This window comes from Physeter macrocephalus, chromosome 20 (genome assembly GCF_002837175.3).
Source record: "Physeter macrocephalus isolate SW-GA chromosome 20, ASM283717v5, whole genome shotgun sequence".
In the NCBI taxonomy this organism is placed as follows: Eukaryota; Metazoa; Chordata; class Mammalia; order Artiodactyla; family Physeteridae; genus Physeter; species Physeter macrocephalus.
The window spans coordinates 22186121-22205906 of record NC_041233.1 but is presented as its reverse complement, the minus strand read 5'-3'; the positions used below and the strand labels follow the sequence as shown (position 1 = coordinate 22205906).

The 19786-nt window shown below is 40.3% G+C and overlaps 1 protein-coding gene across 1 annotated transcript in view; it reads left to right on the top strand.

Annotated features, from left to right (window-relative positions):
• Positions 1–423: 423 nt before the first annotated feature.
• PPA1 (inorganic pyrophosphatase 1) overlaps positions 424–19786 on the top strand; it is a 38024-nt gene continuing 18661 nt past the window's right edge. Inside the window, exons 1-5 of the mRNA XM_024132109.3 lie at positions 424–597; positions 3215–3273; positions 13556–13609; positions 14899–15018; positions 18476–18562. Of these exons, the coding sequence (XP_023987877.1) occupies positions 534–597; positions 3215–3273; positions 13556–13609; positions 14899–15018; positions 18476–18562 (384 nt within the window). The 5' untranslated portion in view covers positions 424–533. The remainder of the gene's footprint in view (positions 598–3214; positions 3274–13555; positions 13610–14898; positions 15019–18475; positions 18563–19786) is intronic.

Sequence of the window (19786 nt, the reverse complement as noted above, 5' to 3'; positions counted from 1 at the left end):
TCAGAAAACCGCTCACCTTTTAAGACTGCTTGGCAGGGATTGCCAGGTAAAGCAGCTGACTCCTAAACGTCTTTTGACATAAGGAATTACTCTGCGGAGAAGGGTGTGTGAGTCAAAGGTGAATTCCCAGTGTGCGTGAGAGGCGAAAGGTCGACGGTCAATTCTTAGCCGGTCGAAGCTAAGAACGTGTTACCCACCTCCGCCAGAGACCCAAAGCCCATCAGCCCAGACGGATCACTCAGCCAGAGCCGGCCGCCAGCCACGTGGCCCAGCCTGGGAGCTGAGGGGAGGTCCGCGGGAGGCGCGGCCCGAGGGGGCGGGGCTGGGGCGCTGGGACTCGCGGGCCGTACGGAGTGCGCCTGCGCGCGGCGTGGGCTCGCGAGCGCCAGCAGCGTTAAAGGCTGCTCCCCGCCCTGCGGGCCGGTCCAGTCACCGCAGTGCGCAGGCGTAGAGCTTACTCCTTGTCAGTCGGCGTCGCGTGCTGGCTAGTTGCTTTGTAGCAGCGGCGGCAGCGGCGGCTGGTCTCCGGCATCATGAGCGGCTTCAGCAGCGAGGAGCGCGCCGCGCCCTTCACCCTCGAGTACCGAGTCTTCCTCAGTGAGTGTCGGAGGCCCGCGGCCCCTCCCTGCCCGCCCGCCCATTCATTCCTAGGGCTCGCCTCCCCTCCCGCCCAGGCGGCTGCGGCCCGCGCTCGGCACCTTGTCCCGGGCGCGGGCCGGGCTCCTCGGGCCGGTCCCGGGGGCCTGGGCGGGCCTGGCCCTCTCATTTCACACGTCCAGCTCGCGGCCAGGACGGCGTGGGTCGGCGTTCTTCTTTCACGTGCTTGATTGGACCTGAACCTGGGAGACGCTAGTTTTGCAGGTGTCCGGCTCCGGCAGTGTCTGATGGGAAAAGGAAACCACTGAGTCACCCTAGAAAAGGTGTCTGGGTGTAAACTAATCCCCGTAAGAGGGTTATTCAGTTTGGAGGAACGGAATGGCGAGGGGGAGGAGGTGATGGTGGTGACTCCCTAAGACCTTAATTCCTCCACTATAGCTCAGATTGTGGGCACGTAGCGGGGTCAAGTACAGGCCCTCGTCCGACAGACGGGGAAACTGAGGCCCAGATCTGGAGCGATCAGTGGAGGACTGGAGCCATCCCTCTGGGGCCCCAGTAGCTCTCCTGCCTCCCTGACGCGTGCTTTCCAGTAGCACTGATGCTGGGAAAACGCCTTGTGAAACAGAAATCTGTTCCCCTCCAGTCAAACAGGTGACGTCAATCTGGGAAGCATGAGTAAGAAAGTGCCAAATTTTGGCCCTTATGCAGCAGATCGCGTCTAAGGGGTACCTCCCCTACGTCTGCGTTTAGAGCTGAGGAGGCCGCAGGCTCCGCTTTCCTTGGTGCACCACCTTTAGCCTTGTAGATGGGGGAAAGCTACCTCGGGTTTATCTTTATCCTCTTACCGCCTCCCCGCCCCCCGCCCCCCGCCCCCTGAAGATAATTAGAGATAACGGAGGCGTTTCTATTTTAACTTCTTTACAATTTTTTTCCCAAGGAAATAGGCAGGTGCCTTGGATTCTATGAGTTCCGGTGTATGAAGGGCAGTAAAGAGAGTGGAGGAGGGGATGAACGGTAATACTGAAAGGACAAAGCTCCTAGCAAAAAATAGCCTGGTGTGAGAGGAAAAGGAAAGTGAACTATAAAGTTACACAACTGAAGTTTAGATTGCCATTTAAAATCCAGTGACATGTGGGACCTCCTCCACCCATTTTATTTAATTTCAGAATTCAGCAACAAGGGCAGTGCAGGAACTTTTGACAAATAGTTCCCTGAACTGTTTTTCTGGGGTTGGTGTTGGCTCCAGAATTTCTCTGTAGGAGGGATTTAGAGAGGTGACCCTCTAGTTTGTAGGTGGGGGGGATGATTAGGGTAATTGTTTTCAAGCTATATTTGCAGAACAAATACAGTTTTTACTTAGATTATGTATTGGTAGTGAGTACTATATAATTTTAATTTAAAAAATCATAGATTTCTTAATATCCTTCGTTAATAGGAGAAGATTTTTACCTCTATAATGTTACATTTGCCAATCTCTTTAAAACTGATAGTGGGTTGGATCGCAAGTCACTATCGACACTGAAGGGACCAGTATGCCATTGGGGATGGTCACAGATCAATTTTGCCTATTCCACTTTGAGTTTTGGTTTTTTTTTTTTGCGGTATGCGGGCCTCTCACTGTTGTGGCCTCTCCCGTTGCGGAGCACAGGCTCCGGACGCGCAGGCTCAGCGGCCATGGCTCACGGGCCTAGCCGCTCCGCGGCATGTGGGATCTTCCTGGACCGGGGCACGAACCTGTGTCCCCTGCATCGGCAGGCGGACTCTCAACCACTGTGCCACCAGGGAAGCCCCGCACTTTGAGTTTTTTTGTCCTTTTTTTTTTTTTGGCCAAGCCATGCGGCGTGCAGGATCTTAGTTCCCCAACCAGGAATCGAACCCGGCCCCTTCACAGTGAGAGCACAGAGTCCTGACCACTGGACTGCCAGGGAATTCCCTCCACTTTGATTTTTAATCATGAAGGGATGCAATGTGGACCGACCCTTAAGGTTTCCTAAAGAATAGTAAGGAAGTTTTAAAATTACTTTTTGGATATGGTAGTTAGGTCTCTAGAATACAGAAATTACCTGTGAAAGTGCTGTTACAGCTAGATTATCCTTAAGAAAAATCCTAATCTAAGATGGCTCTGTCTCCCTGGAACACCACTTAAAGCAACATGGTTTATAATTTGGCAAATTGGTCCCTGGCCTTCTCCCAGAGCCCAAGTATTTCATTAGCTCTGTTAACCGGTATAAAATCAAACAATTTGATTGTCTTTTGTATACCAGGCACTGCTAGACTCTGTGATACAAAGGCTTGTAAAGCAGTCCCCACCCTCACCATAGAGGTTAGTACCTTTTAGACCTCTAAGGAACATGTAGGATGAAAACCTAACCTGATCTTGGAGCAGTCAGGAAGGTGAAGTATATAGCCAGTTCTTCTGGGGTGAGAATAAAATCTGGTGAGTGGTGTTGATAATGGGAGGAGAGAGGGTATGTGGGAAATCTTGGTAGCTTCTTCTCAATTTTATTGTAAGCCTAAAAATTCTCTTTAAAAAAAGGTCTTAAAAAATGTGTACTTCATGCATCTGGAAATATAATTAACCAATAAAAGCAATAACTTTTTCTAATTAATTTTGCAGAAAATGAAAAAGGACAATATATATCTCCATTTCATGATATTCCAATTTATGCAGATAAGGTAAGACATCCTTCTCTGACCGTAGTCTCATTGCTCAGATCAGTTAGTTCCACATATGGATTTTCTTATATGTCTTAACAAGTGCTTAAAATGCCTCATTGTGCTGTGAGTTAAAGGTGCATTGACTAAATAAGGAGACAGTCTTAAATCCAGATTATTTGGTTAAAAGAAGCAACTATAATTTGGAGAAGGAGTAGAGGAACAACAAATGTTTTAAAACTGCCTTGGTTAAAAAAAAAATCACCACTCGGGGCTTCCCTGGTGGCGCAGTGGTTGCGCGTCCGCCTGCCGATGCAGGGGAACCGGGTTCGCGCCCCGGTCTGGGAGGATCCCACATGCCGCGGAGCGGCTGGGCGCGTGAGCCATGGCCGCTGAGCCTGCGCGTCCGCAGCCTGTGCTCCGCAACGGGAGAGGCCGCAGCAGAGGGAGGCCCGCATCCCACAAAAAAAAAAAAAAAAAAAAAAAAAAAAAATCACCAGAATTGCTGGAAACTCTTTTTGTTTTTATTTTCATTTTTGCCTTTTTATATTTCCTATTTTTTTTTTTTTTTTTTTTTTTTTTTTACAAAGAGCATGCATTGTTTGTGCAAATTTAAATAGTTGTGGTTTTTTTTGCGGTACGCGGGCCTCTCACTGTTTTGGCCTCTCCCGTTGCGGAGCGCAGGCGCAGGACGCGCAGGCCCAGCGGCCACGGCTCACGGGCCCAGCCGCTCCGCGGCATGTGGGATCTTCCCGGACTGGGACACAAACCCGTGTCCCCTGCATTGGCAGGCGGACTGTCAACCACTGCGCCACCAGGGAAGCCCAAATAGTTATTTTTTTTTTAAAGCCATCGCTTGTTTTAGCCTCCCTCCCAATAAGAGAAGTTTGTGCTATATTTAGGAACTGACAAAAGGACAAATGTCTGATTCTTTTTTGTACCTTAAAATTTTTTTTCATTCAACCAGGAAGGATCCACTCTGAGTGCAAATCTTTTTGAGTCGTAAAAGCTTCATAGGTTATTGATCTTCCTTAGCTAGATGTCAATACATAATACATGTGAGTATCACATTCCAGTGCATGTCTAGAATAATAAAGATGAAATCTTATCCTTGTGTGTGCTGAGTCTTACTTTTTTTCTGTGCTTGACTATCAGAAATAGGTAAATTCATGTATTTCTACCAGGAAGATTGCTACAGTTCTGCACTGACACTTGGACACTGGCAGAAAATCTAACCTGAGTGTTGCTTCTGAGCAGCCTGCTTGACCTGGGCTCTAGCTGGAGACAGTGGAGCAAACAGCACAAGGGCAGTTATGTGCCACAGTTACAGGAGGGACCTCTAATTGGCATGTGTTCTCCTGTGGGGTTCTCAAAGTTGTATTTATTCAGAAACTTTTAATTTGTTACCTCTGATTCCCTGGGAGTTGACAAGAACTGCAGAATCCTTCCTTCCTCTTGAATTGGCATCATTTGGTTGGCTTAAATTAGCTGTTGTATAATTAGTATGTGTATCAAAGTACTTTGCAGTAACATCTCAGACCATTTTGAATAATGAAGAGGTATAAAATGATGACCCTAAGTTTACTGATGGTACCTTGGCATACAGATGTACTAAGGAAGGGAAACATTTTCTTGACCTGTAGCTGGGTTTCTTTGCATTCATAAGTGTCTTAGCCTGTTTGGGCTGCTATAACAAAATACTATAGACTGGGTAGCTTATAAACAGCAGAAATTTATTGCTTACAGTTCTGGAGGCTGGAACTCTGAGATCAGGGTGCCAGCATGGTTGGGTAAGGGCCCTCTTCTGGTCACAGACTTCTACCTGTTTCCTTATGTGGTGGAAGGGGCTAGCGATCTCCCTGGAGCCTCTTTTATAAGGCACTCATCCCATTTATGAGGGTTCCACCCTCATGTCTTAAGCATTTCCTAAAAGTCCCACCTACTATACCATCACCTTTGAGGGTTAGGATTCCAACATATGAGTTTTGGAGGGACACAAACATTCAGACCATAGCCTTAAGTTATTGGACAATATTCTAGCCAAGGACCAGAAGAATCATAGCAGTTATGGTGCCTAATCTTGTTGCTGTTGCAAGTTACCCCAAAATAGGAAGCTGAGACTACATTTTGGTGTCGTGTAAAACATCTTCACTCAGGTTACTCTGCAACTCCTTGAAGTCTTTTACAGGGCTGGTTGTATCTGTAATCTGGGATTACTCAAATGAAGAATCTGCCTTTTGTACCACATTGGGCTGGCTCAAAAGTACAAGCTCTTGCAATGACTCTGGATTTCACCAGTGGTCCAGACCTCAGTGAACTTCAGCACTTCAGATTCTTGCCTCAGAGGCAGGAAAGAGTTCTTTTTGTTTTGTTTTTAAGGAAGTTTAGTTTATACAAAGCACAAATAAGGGTGTGGTGCACATAATCTGTTTTGGATTCTAGCCTAAATAAAAGATCTGATTAATTCCGTTGGTTACAGAAGAGTATGATTTTTGAAAAAAAAATTTCAATGTGATTAAGTTTAAATACATTTAAATACATTTTTGTGTGGGTAGCCATCGACTTTATCCCTAATATGGTCAGTCATTTGAGGGGTGATAATGAGGGAATGTGCCTTTAACACAACTCAGCTCTATAAGGAAAAAAATGCCCAAAGGCTTATATTCTACTCCACATCAGGACCTTTCAACATGGACAGCATTTGATTTAGTATATGTGTCATTAGGTAATCCATCCAGCCAGTTCTGGAAATCCTTGTGACTCAGATACCCTACTTGGGTTATTTCCAAATCCACTGGGTGAAAGAAGGCAAAGGCAAGGACTCACTGGATGTATATATATTGTAGTGCTGTTCTTTGCTTTGGGTCTATTTTGGAATCAAATATAAATACACCTGTAGCTCAAAGTGTCTTCTGACATAAAACTTCTGAGATAACAGAAAATTTAAGAATCCAGAACATAATCAGCCTAAACAGTGTGAAACACTGGGTAGATTAAAAGCTTTATCTAAATCTTAGAGTACTCAAGTATCATGACTTGATGTTCTAATTTTAGAAGTTTGGTATTTTCTATTCTGTATCTTAAACTTCCATGTTAAATACTAGTTCTAACAATATAGGCTTCTATAATGTTTTTCAGCTGACTGTTGGGAGAATATATAAATATGGAACTTTTCTCCTCTAAAGAAAAGTCAAGCTACTAGTCAAATAGGTGGGTGCTTCAGAAACTGAATAGGATATCTTTTGCAGTTGTGTGTCATTCTTAAATTTTTAAAGATACTATTTTACTGTACCTGAAACTTTTAGAGGAGATATGCCACCCAAGTGGATGCTTTTTAAATTATAGTTGAACCTTGAACAATGCGGGGGTTAGGGGCCCTGACTAGCGTATAATTTATAGTTGGCCTCCTGTATCTGAGATTCCTCCGTATCTGGAGATTCAACCGACAGATCATGTAGTTCTGTAGTATTTAGTATTGAAAAAAATCCACGTATAAGTGGACCCACACAGTTCATACCTGTGTTGTTCAAGGGTCAGCAGTACTCACTTCCCTACAGGGTTTGCTTTGTTTTGAATTTTCTATTTCTTTTTGTAGACAGTTCTATAAATGGAACTTTAAAAAATGTTACCAAATTAATCATTTAAATACTGTTGGTCTTCTCCAACTTTGTATGTATATAGAATGGTTGGGGTTTTGTTTTATGTTTTCCAAACCAAAGTTAGAACTGGCAGCATAGATGAAAACTGATAACAAAGTTAATTGGCATGTCATAACTAAGAATAAACTCCTATGTTTTCCCCTCAGATGAGCTTTAAGGTGACTAAATTTTGAAAACAGATATTCTAACCATAATATCTGTGGTTTAACAATTTTGTCAAAAAGATAAAGTTGTAAAACAAACTTAACAAAACAGAAACAGACTCACATGTAAAGAGAACAAACTGGTGGTTGCCAGAGGTGGTTGCCAGAGGCGGGGATGAGGGAAATAGGTGTGGGAGATTAAGAGGTAAATCTTCCAGTTATAAAATAAGTCATGGGGATGTAGTGTACAGTGTGGGGAATATAGTCAATATTGTAGTAACTTTGTATGGTGACAGATGGTAACTAGACTTACTGTAGTGATGATTCTGTAATGTATAGAAATATCAAATCACCATGTGGTACAGCTGAAACTTGTATAATATTTTAAGTCAATTATACTTCAATCAAAAAATAAGTGAAAAGACAAAAGTTTTTTGGATAGCTTTGACTAAAAAAAAAGTTGTGTTGATTAAATATGCATGTAATGTGCAGTCACAATGCCTGGCTTATAAAGTCTCAATATACAAAAACCAAAAAAAAAAACAAACCCCACAATAGGATGATGGTGTTAACCACAATGACTGGTTATGTCTGAAGCCTTTCAGAGCTCTATTGTATAGAGTAAAGATCACTGAACCGGGAGTAAGAAACCTTGGTTTTAGTCCTGGTTTTACCACTAACTGGCTTTGCCATATTGAGCAAGTTGCTTTACCTCTGAGCACTATTGGTCTTAGTGGGTGTTTTACATTACAATTAGCACTATGCTAAAGCCCTTATGTGGATTTTCTCCTTTAGCCATCATTCCAGTCTGTGAGCTGGGTTCTTTCAGTAACTTAATTGTCCAGGATTACCAACTAGAATTCATAAGCGGTAGTGGCAGGATTCAGACCCAGGCATTCTTGTTCAGAACCTGTGGTGTTAGCCACTGAGCCACACTGCCTTGAGTGATAAAGGGTGGTGGATTTTACTTTGAGCTTTTTGGTATTTTCCAAATTTTCTACAGTAACTATCTCTGTGATATTTACAAAGAAAAAAAGCAGAAAAAAAAGCCTTGCTTAATTTTTTTTTTTTTTTTTTTTAATGCTTAGAATTCAAGGGAAATGAGTAAGAACTTCCTTCATTCGGGAAAGCTATAAAGTCTTCTAGTCCAGGAATTCTTGGTGGCCCCGAGACCCTGGAATACTCATCGATGGGTTTCTGAGGTTCCGAGTTCTGTCTGAAATTGCAATTTGGTGTAAATGTGCATTTTTCTTGGAAAAGTTTCTATGGTGAAAATTCTTAGTCATTGCAGATCATAGAAGATGTTGACAGCTGGAAATGCAGACTCTTGCTTGATTTTATAAAGATAAGAAAATAAACAGGTTATGGTTAGAATATCTGTTTTCAAAATTGAGTCATCTTAAAGCTCATATGAGGGGAAAAAAATAGCTTATTCTTAGTTATGACGTGTCAATTAAGTTTTATTACTTTCTGTGTATGTGGCATATGGCAGTATGCATTACCAAATACAATAGTTTGTTGAAACTGCTATGAGTAGAACATCTGTGTGATTGGAAAACAAATGAGCATTACTGAAAGGTGTTTGTTTTTTAACTATCTCCCCTGCTCAACAATTTGTTGAGCAATTTTTTGGGGGGTTGGTATAAATCATGTTTTCCTTTGTGAAGTTATAATTCTAAATGAATAAGAAGCACACAGTGTGAACTTTGGCCATCATATTTCTTCTGTGTCAGCTTCTCCAATAGACATTTGTCACTTGTCACTGAAAGAAGTCAGGAGCCCATTTATTTTTTCTTTAAAATTTTTTTAAAAATTTATTTTTCAGCTTTATTAAGGTATGACTGACAAATAGTCATTGTATTTAAGGTGTTCATTGTGATGCTTTGATATATGTATACATTGTGAAATGATCCCACTAATCACGTTAGTTAACCTCTGTCACCTCACATATTTATTTTGGTTGTGTGTATGGTGAGAACACTTAAGATCTACTCTCTTAGCAACTTTCATAGAGCCATACTGTACATTAGGTTTCCAGAACTTATCACTTATAACTGAAAGTTTGTACCCTTTGATCAACATCCCCTCATTTCTCCCACCCATCCAGCCTTTGGCAACCATTTTTCTACTTTCTGTTTCTATACATTCAACTGTTTTAGATTCCACATGCAAGTGAGATTACGTAGTATTTGTCTTTCTCTGTCTGACTTATTTCACTTAGCATAATATCTTCCACATTCATCCGTGTTGTCACAAATGGCAGGGTCTCCTTTTTTTAAAAAAAAAAAGGCTGAATATTCCAGTGTGTGTGTGCGTGCGTGTGTGTGTGTGTGTGTATGTGTATGTATCACGTCTTCTTTATCCACTCATCCATTGATGGACACTTTGGTTGTTTCTGTATCTTGGCTATTGTGAATAATGCTGCAGTGAACATGGCAGTGCAGATATTTCTTTGAGATTCTGATTTAATTTCTTTTGGATAAATACCCAGAAGTGGGATTGCTGGATCGTATGGTAGTTCTTATTTTGTGTTTTGAGGAACTGCCATGCTGTTTTCCATAATGGTGCACCAATTTACAATCCCATTGACACTGCACAGGAGGAACCCATTTACTTTTAACAACTTAGAATATATCCTGTAATCACAGAACTGGCTTTGAAGCCAAAACTTAAAACCAAGTGTTACTTGGTGAGCACTTAATAGGATAAAAATACTCTTGGAAATGATGAAATCTGCTAAACCTTTACAAAAGCACCTTTACGGGAGTAGAGCATTTCCTTACTAACTACATGAGCTCTTCTGATAGGAATTTTATTCTCCAAAAATACTCTAGAGATAAAAAAAAAAAGGCAAGCTGCCCTTGTTTTCTATTAGCCTCTTGCTTTATATCTAATCTCTAGATAAATTTAGAAGAAGATCCTCTCAACCACCATTGTTTTTCTCCAAATTTTATTGCAAAATGGAAAAATGAAAGGATGGTGGAATCAGGATGATTTTGTATTTCTTCGTACGTCTGGTATTTTTGTACTTGGTTTCTGAAGTTATCTAGAGAAACACATGAAGAGTCAACTTAAATGCTAATTTAAGTAACTTATGCAGTTTTGCAATACAGTAGGTCATGTTCACTAGGCTTCAGATCCAGTGTTGGGAAAAGATCGTAAGTCATGAGGTGTTCATAAGTCTTCCAATAAAGACACATTTAACTTTACTACTAAGATTCAGAGATGGGATGTAATTAAGAGTATGTTCCCTGTATATGTACTTAATGATATTAGAAATAATAGCCTACCAAGTAGCCATAGCCTATTCATTAGTAAATGACTTGTCACACTACTGACTTGATCCACAACAAAACTAACCAGTTTGGGGATGAGACCTATGATCACTGTACTACTGTGATACATCCTGTCAGAATTTCCTTTTTAAGGCTGAATAATATTCCATTGTATGTACATACCACATTTTGCTTATCCATTCATCCTTTGATGGACACTTGGGTTGCTTCTGCATTTTAGCTATTTTGAATAATGCTGCCATGAACATGGGTGTACAGATATCTCTTCAAGACCCTGCTTTCAATTTTGGGGGGTATATACCCAGAAGTGGAATTGCTGGGTCATATGGTAATTCTATTTTTAATTTTTTGAGGAACCACCATACTGTTTTCCACAGTGGCTATACCATTTTACATTCCTACCAACAGTGCACAAGAGTTCCAAATAGAATGCATAATGTTTTAACAGTAAAAGTGTTTTTTTCTAGTAGCAGTGGAGTGATTGGTTGAAATTCTCATGTCAGTTGCCCTGAAAATCCTAAGTATCATTGTGTACCTAGTGGCAACTCTCTGAATTGTAGCCATGGTGTCTAGGAGAAATAAACTGTTCTTTACTAGTAGTTCCTTCTAAAGAATAAGAACGTCCGCCCTTTTTAATATCAAAATAATTTTTAAAAAACCCTCTGTTTTGATAATGATTGATGGGGAAAGTAGTGACAAAATTACTGCACATTCATTGCTTTAAAAAAAAGATACAGGGACTTCCCCGGTGCACAGTGGTTAAGAATCTGCCTGCCAATGCAGGGGACATGGGTTCGATCCCTGATCTGGGAAGATCCCACATGCTGCAGAGCAACTAAGCCCGTGCGCCACAACTAATGAGCCTGCGCTCTAGACCCCATGCTCCGCAACAAGAGAAGCCACTGCCATGAGAAGCCCGCGCACCACAATGAAGAGTAGCCCCCACTCGCCACACCTAGCGAAAGCCCGCACGCAGCAACGAAGACCCAACCAGCCAAAAATAATTAATTAATTTTTTAAAAGATCCAGTAATCACTACGGTATCTACATACACTTGAAAATATGCTAAACATTCATTTTACAGACTAGTCCCTCACCTAGATTTGTGGACCCCAGGCTACAGCCTGAGGCCTGCAAGCTGAAATGACCTGGTTTGGCGATCCAACTCTTAGGGAGTTAAAAGAGCTTTAATTCTGTTCACTGCTAGTATCTGGCACAAAACAGTGGTACTCAATAAATATATGTTGGCAAAAATGAATGAATTGTCTCTGAGGCTCCTTGCAGGATACTCCTTGCTATTTTTGGCCCAGCTAATTTCTAAAAAGTACCAAACCCTCAGGCTTTCGGAGTTCTTCTGTTTGCAGTAGAGTCTTTTCCTGAAAGATGTTTTCTTTCCTGTAATGTTGGTTCTTTCTCCTTCTCTTTCTTTTCTTTTCTCCTGCTTTCCTATTAGTTATGTAGGTTTGTAATATTAGGTAATGTGGTTTTTGAGGATCTCTATTTAATTCCATTAAAGTGTTCAGTATAGTTTCCAAACTTTGAATCAGTGATTTTAGCTTTATTTGCTACTTTTTTTCTTGAGGCAATTTATTCATTTGGTAATATTTTCTTTTAAAAAACTAGCCAGTTTCCTTGGTTTTCACTTCTCAGGTGATCTTTCATGTAGTAACAGCTCTATCTTGTGGACCTTTAGGGTATGACTGCTGTACACGTTTAAGTTTGACTTGGTGGTGGACGTGCAGATCTTTCATTTTAACACCTGAGGCGTAGGGGGTGGTGCTAGATAGACACAGGTCTCACTTACAATGAGCAGAATGAAATGTAATTGAAGATTGGGTCTGAGGTTTCCTACCCATGAACAATGTGTTACTTTTTCTAAAACCACCCAGTTATGACTTTACAGGGATAGAGCAGTTTATTCAGTCCTGGATTTAAACAATGTCTCCATTCATTGTGGTTTTTATGTTGTATGGAGTAGGCAGATGTCAGGAGGCTTGGAGCAGAAACTATGGAATACTTTAGTCTCCCTCAGTAAGTGACAGAAGTTTTAGCCTCTTGAATGCAAATCTGTGGAGCTTTCTGCTTGGCTAAAATAGCAACAAGCTAATTACTGTCTGGAAATCTTTGACTTAATCCCTTGTATTCAATAGCTTATCAGTCCCTGTTTTTTGATGCAAAGTAGCAAAGAAGTAATTCTAACAAGTGTGTAACTAAGTGATTTTCATTTTAAATCAACTGTTTAAAATATGCATTTTATAAAAGTAATGGCAGAGTTGGCTTCATGTGTGCCCTTTGTAGAGGTTTTAAATTGAAAAACTGAACTTAGTTTTATTCCTTGGCAAAAATAATTTTCTATTTAAAGCTCAGTTTTAATTACAAAATGTATTTCAACTTGGTATTTGACTCTGGTGTGCAAATGAGATGACAACGTGTGATTTTTCATTAATTGGGTTTTTAAGCAGTAAGCATCTGAGAATTTTTTAATATGTCATCCAGTTTCAAGTAGTCAATTTAAGGCTGTAAACTAATTACAATAGAACTGCCATTGGTTAAAATATTTTTGGAACATAATATTTTATCTTCAGTATCAAACTTCTTATCTTTTTGAGGAGTACCTGATTTTTAAAAACAGCCTAATTGGGAGAATAATGTGGGTAATCAAGCTGATTGATTTTGTTTGAGACTAAAACTAAAGTATGACGAATAAATTTTCTGATTTGGGGTTTGTCTTACAAACCACCTCTGAAATAGAAGTTCCAAAAACATTTTGAGTAATTGCACTGTCACTGGAGGATATGCATAGCCTTTGGAGACAGTTGCTTTGAAGATGGCCCTCCTCAGAGATACAAGTTCTGCTATGTTTAAAACTGTTTCTGTTCTTTATAGGAAAATTCTTTCCACCCCACCCTCTCAACATTTTATCATGAAAAATTTACTATGTTTATTAAAACAAACAAAAACTTTAAAGAAAAATACAGTGAACAATCATACACCCACTACTTTGATTCTACAATTATTTTGCTGTATTTGCTTTATCTCTTCACCCATCAGTCTGCCTTATTTTTTGATGCATTTTGTTGAAAGTCAGTGACTTCAAAGATTTGATACAATGAACAGTTTAACTCTGGAAGGACTGGGGCATACTCATTGAAGTAATAGAATAAATGAACTCCTGTGACCATCTCATCTTCTCTGTGTTTTTCAGGATGTGTTCCACATGGTGGTTGAAGTACCACGCTGGTCGAATGCAAAAATGGAGGTATGTTTCACTTTTGCTAGTCAGATGTAGGATATTAGTTTTGATCTAGTTGCACCGATTTGCTCAAGGGTTATACAACTAATGTCCAAGGCTGCCTCTTTCTAGTCCCAATCTATTTTCCAGCTGTATCTCCCTTTGCCTGCCAGTCTTCCCTCTGTGCTCCAACTAAACTCAACCATTTACTATTTACAGATATGCTACAGACTTTCCTTCCAGCATTCCCAAAGCCTAGAATTAACCTTTTTCTCTTCTGTCTTCTTCCCTTTAATTCCATCGTTGACTCCTCCATGTAGTCAACAGGCTTGCTTCAGTCACTCCAGCCATAAATGATTTTATTGGAATTTTTGTCACATTTTGTTAATTTATTTCTTTTTAAAAAAATTTATTTATTTATTTATTTTTGGCTGCATTGGGTCTTCGTTGCAGTGCACAGGCTTCTCATTGCAGTGGCTTCTCCTGTTCCAGAGCACAGGCTCTAGGTGCGTGGGCTTCAGTAGTTGTGGCACGAGGGCTCAGTAGTTGTGGAGCACGGGCTTAGTGGCTCCATGGCATGTGGGATCTTCCCGGACCAGGTCTCAAACCCGTGTCCCCTGCATTGGCAGGCGGATTCTTAACCACTGCGCCACCAGGGAAGTTCCTTTTAATTATTTTCTGATGATACCTAATAGATTTGACTTTTCATTATGGATATTTGTAACATTTTCTGTCACTTAATAATGCTTTCTGACAGTAACAACACTTCACATGTAATAGTCAAATATTTGAATAATTTAAATTTTTTTTTTTTTTTTTTGTGGTATGCGGGCCTCTCACTGTTGTGGCCTCTCCCGTTGCGGAGCACAGGCTCCGGATGCGCAGGCTCAGCGGCCATGGCTCACGGGCCCAGCCGCTCCGCGGCATGTGGGATCCTCCCAGGCCGGGGCGCGAACCCAGTTCCCCTGCATCGGCAGGCGGACGCGCAACCACTGTGCCACCAGGGAAGCCCTAAAATGTTTTAAAGGAAAGCTGAAGTTAGATATTTTCTCAAATGTTAGGATTTATTCCAGCTAATTTTTGCTTTCTGGAATTAGTAAATGTTCTTTTTCCCTTCTTGATAGTTCCTGTATACCTCAAATGTTTTCCACTTAAAGGCTGATTATGGAGAAACTTACTTCAAATTATAAAAGTGTTAGGGGTAAAAATATATCATTAAAGTGGAACTAGTGCATTTCATAATTCATTTCCTTAAATCCCTATTTGAATAGTATTTCACATACAAATATACAATGATTTGAAATTTTTTATTTCAGATTGCTACAAAGGATCCTTTAAACCCAATTAAACAAGATGTGAAAAAAGGAAAACTCCGTTATGTTGCAAATTTGTTCCCTTATAAAGGATATATCTGGAACTATGGTGCCATCCCTCAGGTATGTCTCTGTGCAATTGCTAGAAATGTACTTTTTAGCTTACAAAAATTTAACCTACTACTGTTAGTAAAAAAGATTTAAACACCTTCAAAAAGTTTTTGCTATAGTAGATTATAAAAACATAAGGGGTAATTAACTCATTTTAATACTTCCTTAAATAACTTATTTTCAAGATGAACTAAAAGGTAAATATTTACAATGTTTGAATTCACATTTGAAAGTTTGTTCTTTTCTGAAATTTTTTTTATATGGACTGGTTATAAACTACACAAGTTCTTTCTTTACAGAACGAGTGGCGTATCTATTGAGAGAGGCCGTGTAGACTAGTGCTTAAAAGCACTGATCTTATGGCACCACACAGATGAGGGTGCAAATCCCAAGTCTGCCATTTTCTTTTTTTTTTTTTAGATTTTTTTTGATGTGGACCATTTTTAAAGTCTTTATTGAATTTGTTACAATATTTCTTCTGTTTTATGTTTTGGTTTTTTGGCCGGGAGGCATGTGGGATCTTAACTCCCCCATTGAACCCGCACCCCCTGCGTTGGGAGGCAAAGTCTTAACCACTGGACTGCCAGGGAAGTCCCAGTTGCAACCTTCTAAAGCTTAAATCAGATTCATTATCACATCACTGCTTAAAACCTACCAGTGGACCTCACTAAAACTGGAAATAAATCTAAACTGTCTACGAAAGCTTATCTAACTTGCCTCTGCTTCTTCCTCCCTGAGATGTTAATATTTTCTCCTGGGATATTCCTAGTACATAACTTGTGTGGCTATTTGAGGAATAAAGCACTTAGTACCTGGCACATGTAAGTTCTCACAGCTGCTGACTTGTATCTCTATAATCCTGATTACTTTCTTTGTGCCAAGCTCTTTGTGGTAAAGTAATAATGGGATTCTGTTTCCTAAACAGTCAAAGCTTTGAGGAGGGGGGATATCTGCATTGTTTACCAATTTATCCCCAGCACAATACCAGTGTGTAGTAGACTCTTATTTAATATTTGAATGAAGAATCACTAGAATCATGTTTACTTTGAGTAAATAATGTATATTTAATTCTGGTTTGGTTAAGCTAATGCTATGGCACTTAGGATCTTTAAATGAAATATTCAATTTATTTTCTTCCTGTTGATAAATGGTTTGTTTTTATTAACCATTAAGTCTAAATTTGTTACAATATTTCTTCTGTTTTATGTTTTGGTTTTTTGGCCGGGAGGCATGTGGGATCTTAACTCCCCCATTGAACCCGCACCCCCTGCGTTGGGAGGCAAAGTCTTAACCACTGGACTGCCAGGGAAGTCCCAGTTGCAACCTTCTAAAGCTTAAATCAGATTCATTATCACATCACTGCTTAAAACCTACCAGTGGACCTCACTAAAACTGGAAATAAATCTAAACTGTCTACGAAAGCTTATCTAACTTGCCTCTGCTTCTTCCTCCCTGAGATGTTAATATTTTCTCCTGGGATATTCCTAGTACATAACTTGTGTGGCTATTTGAGGAATAAAGCACTTAGTACCTGGCACATGTAAGTTCTCACAGCTGCTGACTTGTATCTCTATAATCCTGATTACTTTCTTTGTGCCAAGCTCTTTGTGGTAAAGTAATAATGGGATTCTGTTTCCTAAACAGTCAAAGCTTTGAGGAGGGGGGATATCTGCATTGTTTACCAATTTATCCCCAGCACAATACCAGTGTGTAGTAGACTCTTATTTAATATTTGAATGAAGAATCACTAGAATCATGTTTACTTTGAGTAAATAATGTATATTTAATTCTGGTTTGGTTAAGCTAATGCTATGGCACTTAGGATCTTTAAATGAAATATTCAATTTATTTTCTTCCTGTTGATAAATGGTTTGTTTTTATTAACCATTAAGTCTATTAAGTGGAATCTACTGTGAAACAATCTGTAAGTTACTAAAACATAGGTCAAACCCATCTAGCTTGCTAGGTAGTCACAAAGTCGTTTGCTTTCGTTATAGCACTTGTGCTTCAATTGATTCACTACTTAGCCTTGAAATATCATCCCTCTGGGAGCACATTGCTGAAATACTTACTCTTCTGTAGGTTGGATTTGGCTTTGTTGGGTCCAGTCTTCCTTTTCCCCCTTTACTTTTATCTCTCTGCCTTTACTCCAGCTGAGTAAGCAAACAAATCCAAGAAATATGTTCTGGAATGGGAGGGAAAAGAACCAAAACAACAGCTACACTTTAAACTGAACTTCCTGGCAGGCACAGGCCATCACTTCTTCTGTGAGCTGCTCTGCAAGGACTCGGTCTTGCAGTTTAGCAGGGAAGAAACCCAGCAATTTAAAGCTTCAGCAAATCCTGATTAAACTTTTTATTCTTGGCTCCTGGTCAGCGATGACATTTTTGCCACCAGCACACATCATTTCCATCTTAATATTACCACCTACCCATCTCTGCTTGGAGATTTATTTTAAAGAAAATCTGGTTAGTAGAAGATAGTAAGTACTAAAAGTTCATCAAAGCAGTATTCTTTTACTATATTTTTTAAGTGAACATCTGGGTCTACATTTGTGTTTGCATATTGTCTCAGTTATTAGATAGTTGGGTTTTGTTTGTTTAAAATAGCATCATTATCCATTTTAAAGATTAAATTTGGGCTTCCTTGGTGGCACAGTGGTTAAGAATCCGCCTGCCGGTACAGGGGACATGGGTTCAAGCCCTGGTCCAGGAAGATCCCACATACCGCGGAGCAACTGGGCTCCTGCGCCACAACTACTGAGCCTGTGCTCTAGAGCCCGTGAGCCACAACTACTGAGCCCGCGTGCCACAACTGCTGAAGTCCGCGCACCTAGAGCCTGTGCTCTGCAACAAGAGAAGCCACAGCAATGAGAAGCCCGTGCACTGCAACGAAGAGTAGTCCTCGCTTGCCGCAACTAGAGAAAGCCCATGCGCAGCAACGAAGACCCAACGCAGCCAAAAATAAATAAATTAAATAAATAAATAAATTTTAAAAAAAAGATTAAATTTAGTTCCGCAGGAGCTAAAGGAGCCCAGCGTTTAGTTAAGATTATTGTGTGTAGTTAAGATTCTTAGACGTGGGGCTTCCCTGGTGGTGCAGTGGTTGAGAGTCCGCCTGCCGATGCAGGGGACGCGGGTTCGTGCCCTGGTCCGGGAGGATCCCACATGCCGCGGAGCTGCTAGACCCGTGAGCCATGGCCACTGAGCCTGCGCGTCCGGAGCCTGTGCTCCGCAACGGGAGAGGCCACAACAGTGAGAGGCCTGCGTACCGCAAAAAAAAAAAAAAAAAAAAAAAAAAAAGATTCTTAGACGTGAATAAAAAAAAATTCTTTTTAATGAGAATAAATAGCTGAAGATTCATATTTTTGCAGAAAGATCGTGGGATGTTATCTTTTAATGCCAACATGATCCACTTTGTCATTAGCATATACAGGAATGATATACTGTATCTTATTTTTTTTTTTTAGACTTGGGAAGACCCAAGACACAATGATGAACACACCGGCTGCTGTGGTGACAATGACCCAATTGATGTGTGTGAAATTGGAAGCAAGGTAACGGAATCTGAAATATTTTTCTGTAGAGTTGAGACGATATCAATGAAATGTACAAACTTCATACTTTTTAAAATATTATAAATAAAATATATGAATATTAGTGAAGTTATGATGGGTCTCTTTGGGTGACAAAAGCTTCCATTCTATTCTAAGCATTTCTACATTATAATTTGTACATTTAAACCTAGCCTAGAAAAAAATGTGTATTGTATGCACGTGTGTGGAAGAACTGGACATGTTCTGCATTGCTTTAGAAGGCAGATGAGTAGTCAATAGATGAAGGCTACCAGGAGGCAACAAGGCAAACCTTGCCTAAGGATTTGGAGTGACCAGTGAATTGGCCCAAACCAGGTAACCTCATGAGTTGGAGATTTAAGGTAGGGATTCCTCTCTCAAGTAGGGTTGCTCTAAGATTCTGACTATAGTTATTTTCTTTATGATCTTTCCCAGGCTCAAGAAAATATTAAGTGACTGAAAAGAAAGTTGTCATTCAGTTGCTTAACTCATCAAGTTCAGGCATATTGTATGACTTGCCTAACTCAGTGACTTCTATAAAATAAAAGGTAAAGAAAGTACATTAAAATAGGTATTTGAAATAAATTATGGAGGACTTATTCTTCAGCACAATCGATGACAGTTTAAAAACTTTAATTACCCTCAACTCTGATGGGACTAATGGACACTTGTTTAGCTTTGTTTTTTCACATCTTTATTGGAGTATAATTGCTTTACATTGTTGTGTTAGTTTCTGCAGTATAACAAAGTGAATCAGCTATATGTATACTTATATCCCCATATCCCCTCCCTTTTGTGTCTCCCTCCCTCCCTCGCTCCCTATCCCACCCCTCTAGGTGGTCACAAAGCAGCAAGCTGATCTCCCTGTTCTATGCAGCTGGTTCCCACTAGCTATCTGTTTTACATTCGGTAGTGTATATATGTCAATGCCAGTCTCTCACTTTGTCCCAGCTTACCCTTCCCCCTCCCCATGTCCTCAAGTCCATTCTCTACGTCTGCATCTTTATTCCTGTCCTGCCCCTAGGTTCTTCAGAACCTTTTTTTTTTTTTTTAGATTCCATATATATGTGTTAGCATACAGTATTTGTTTTTCTCTTTCTAACTTACTTCACTCTGTATGACAGACTCTAGGTCCATCCACCTCACTACAAATAACTCAATTTCGTTTCTTTTTATGGCTGAGTAATATTCCCTTGTGTATATGTG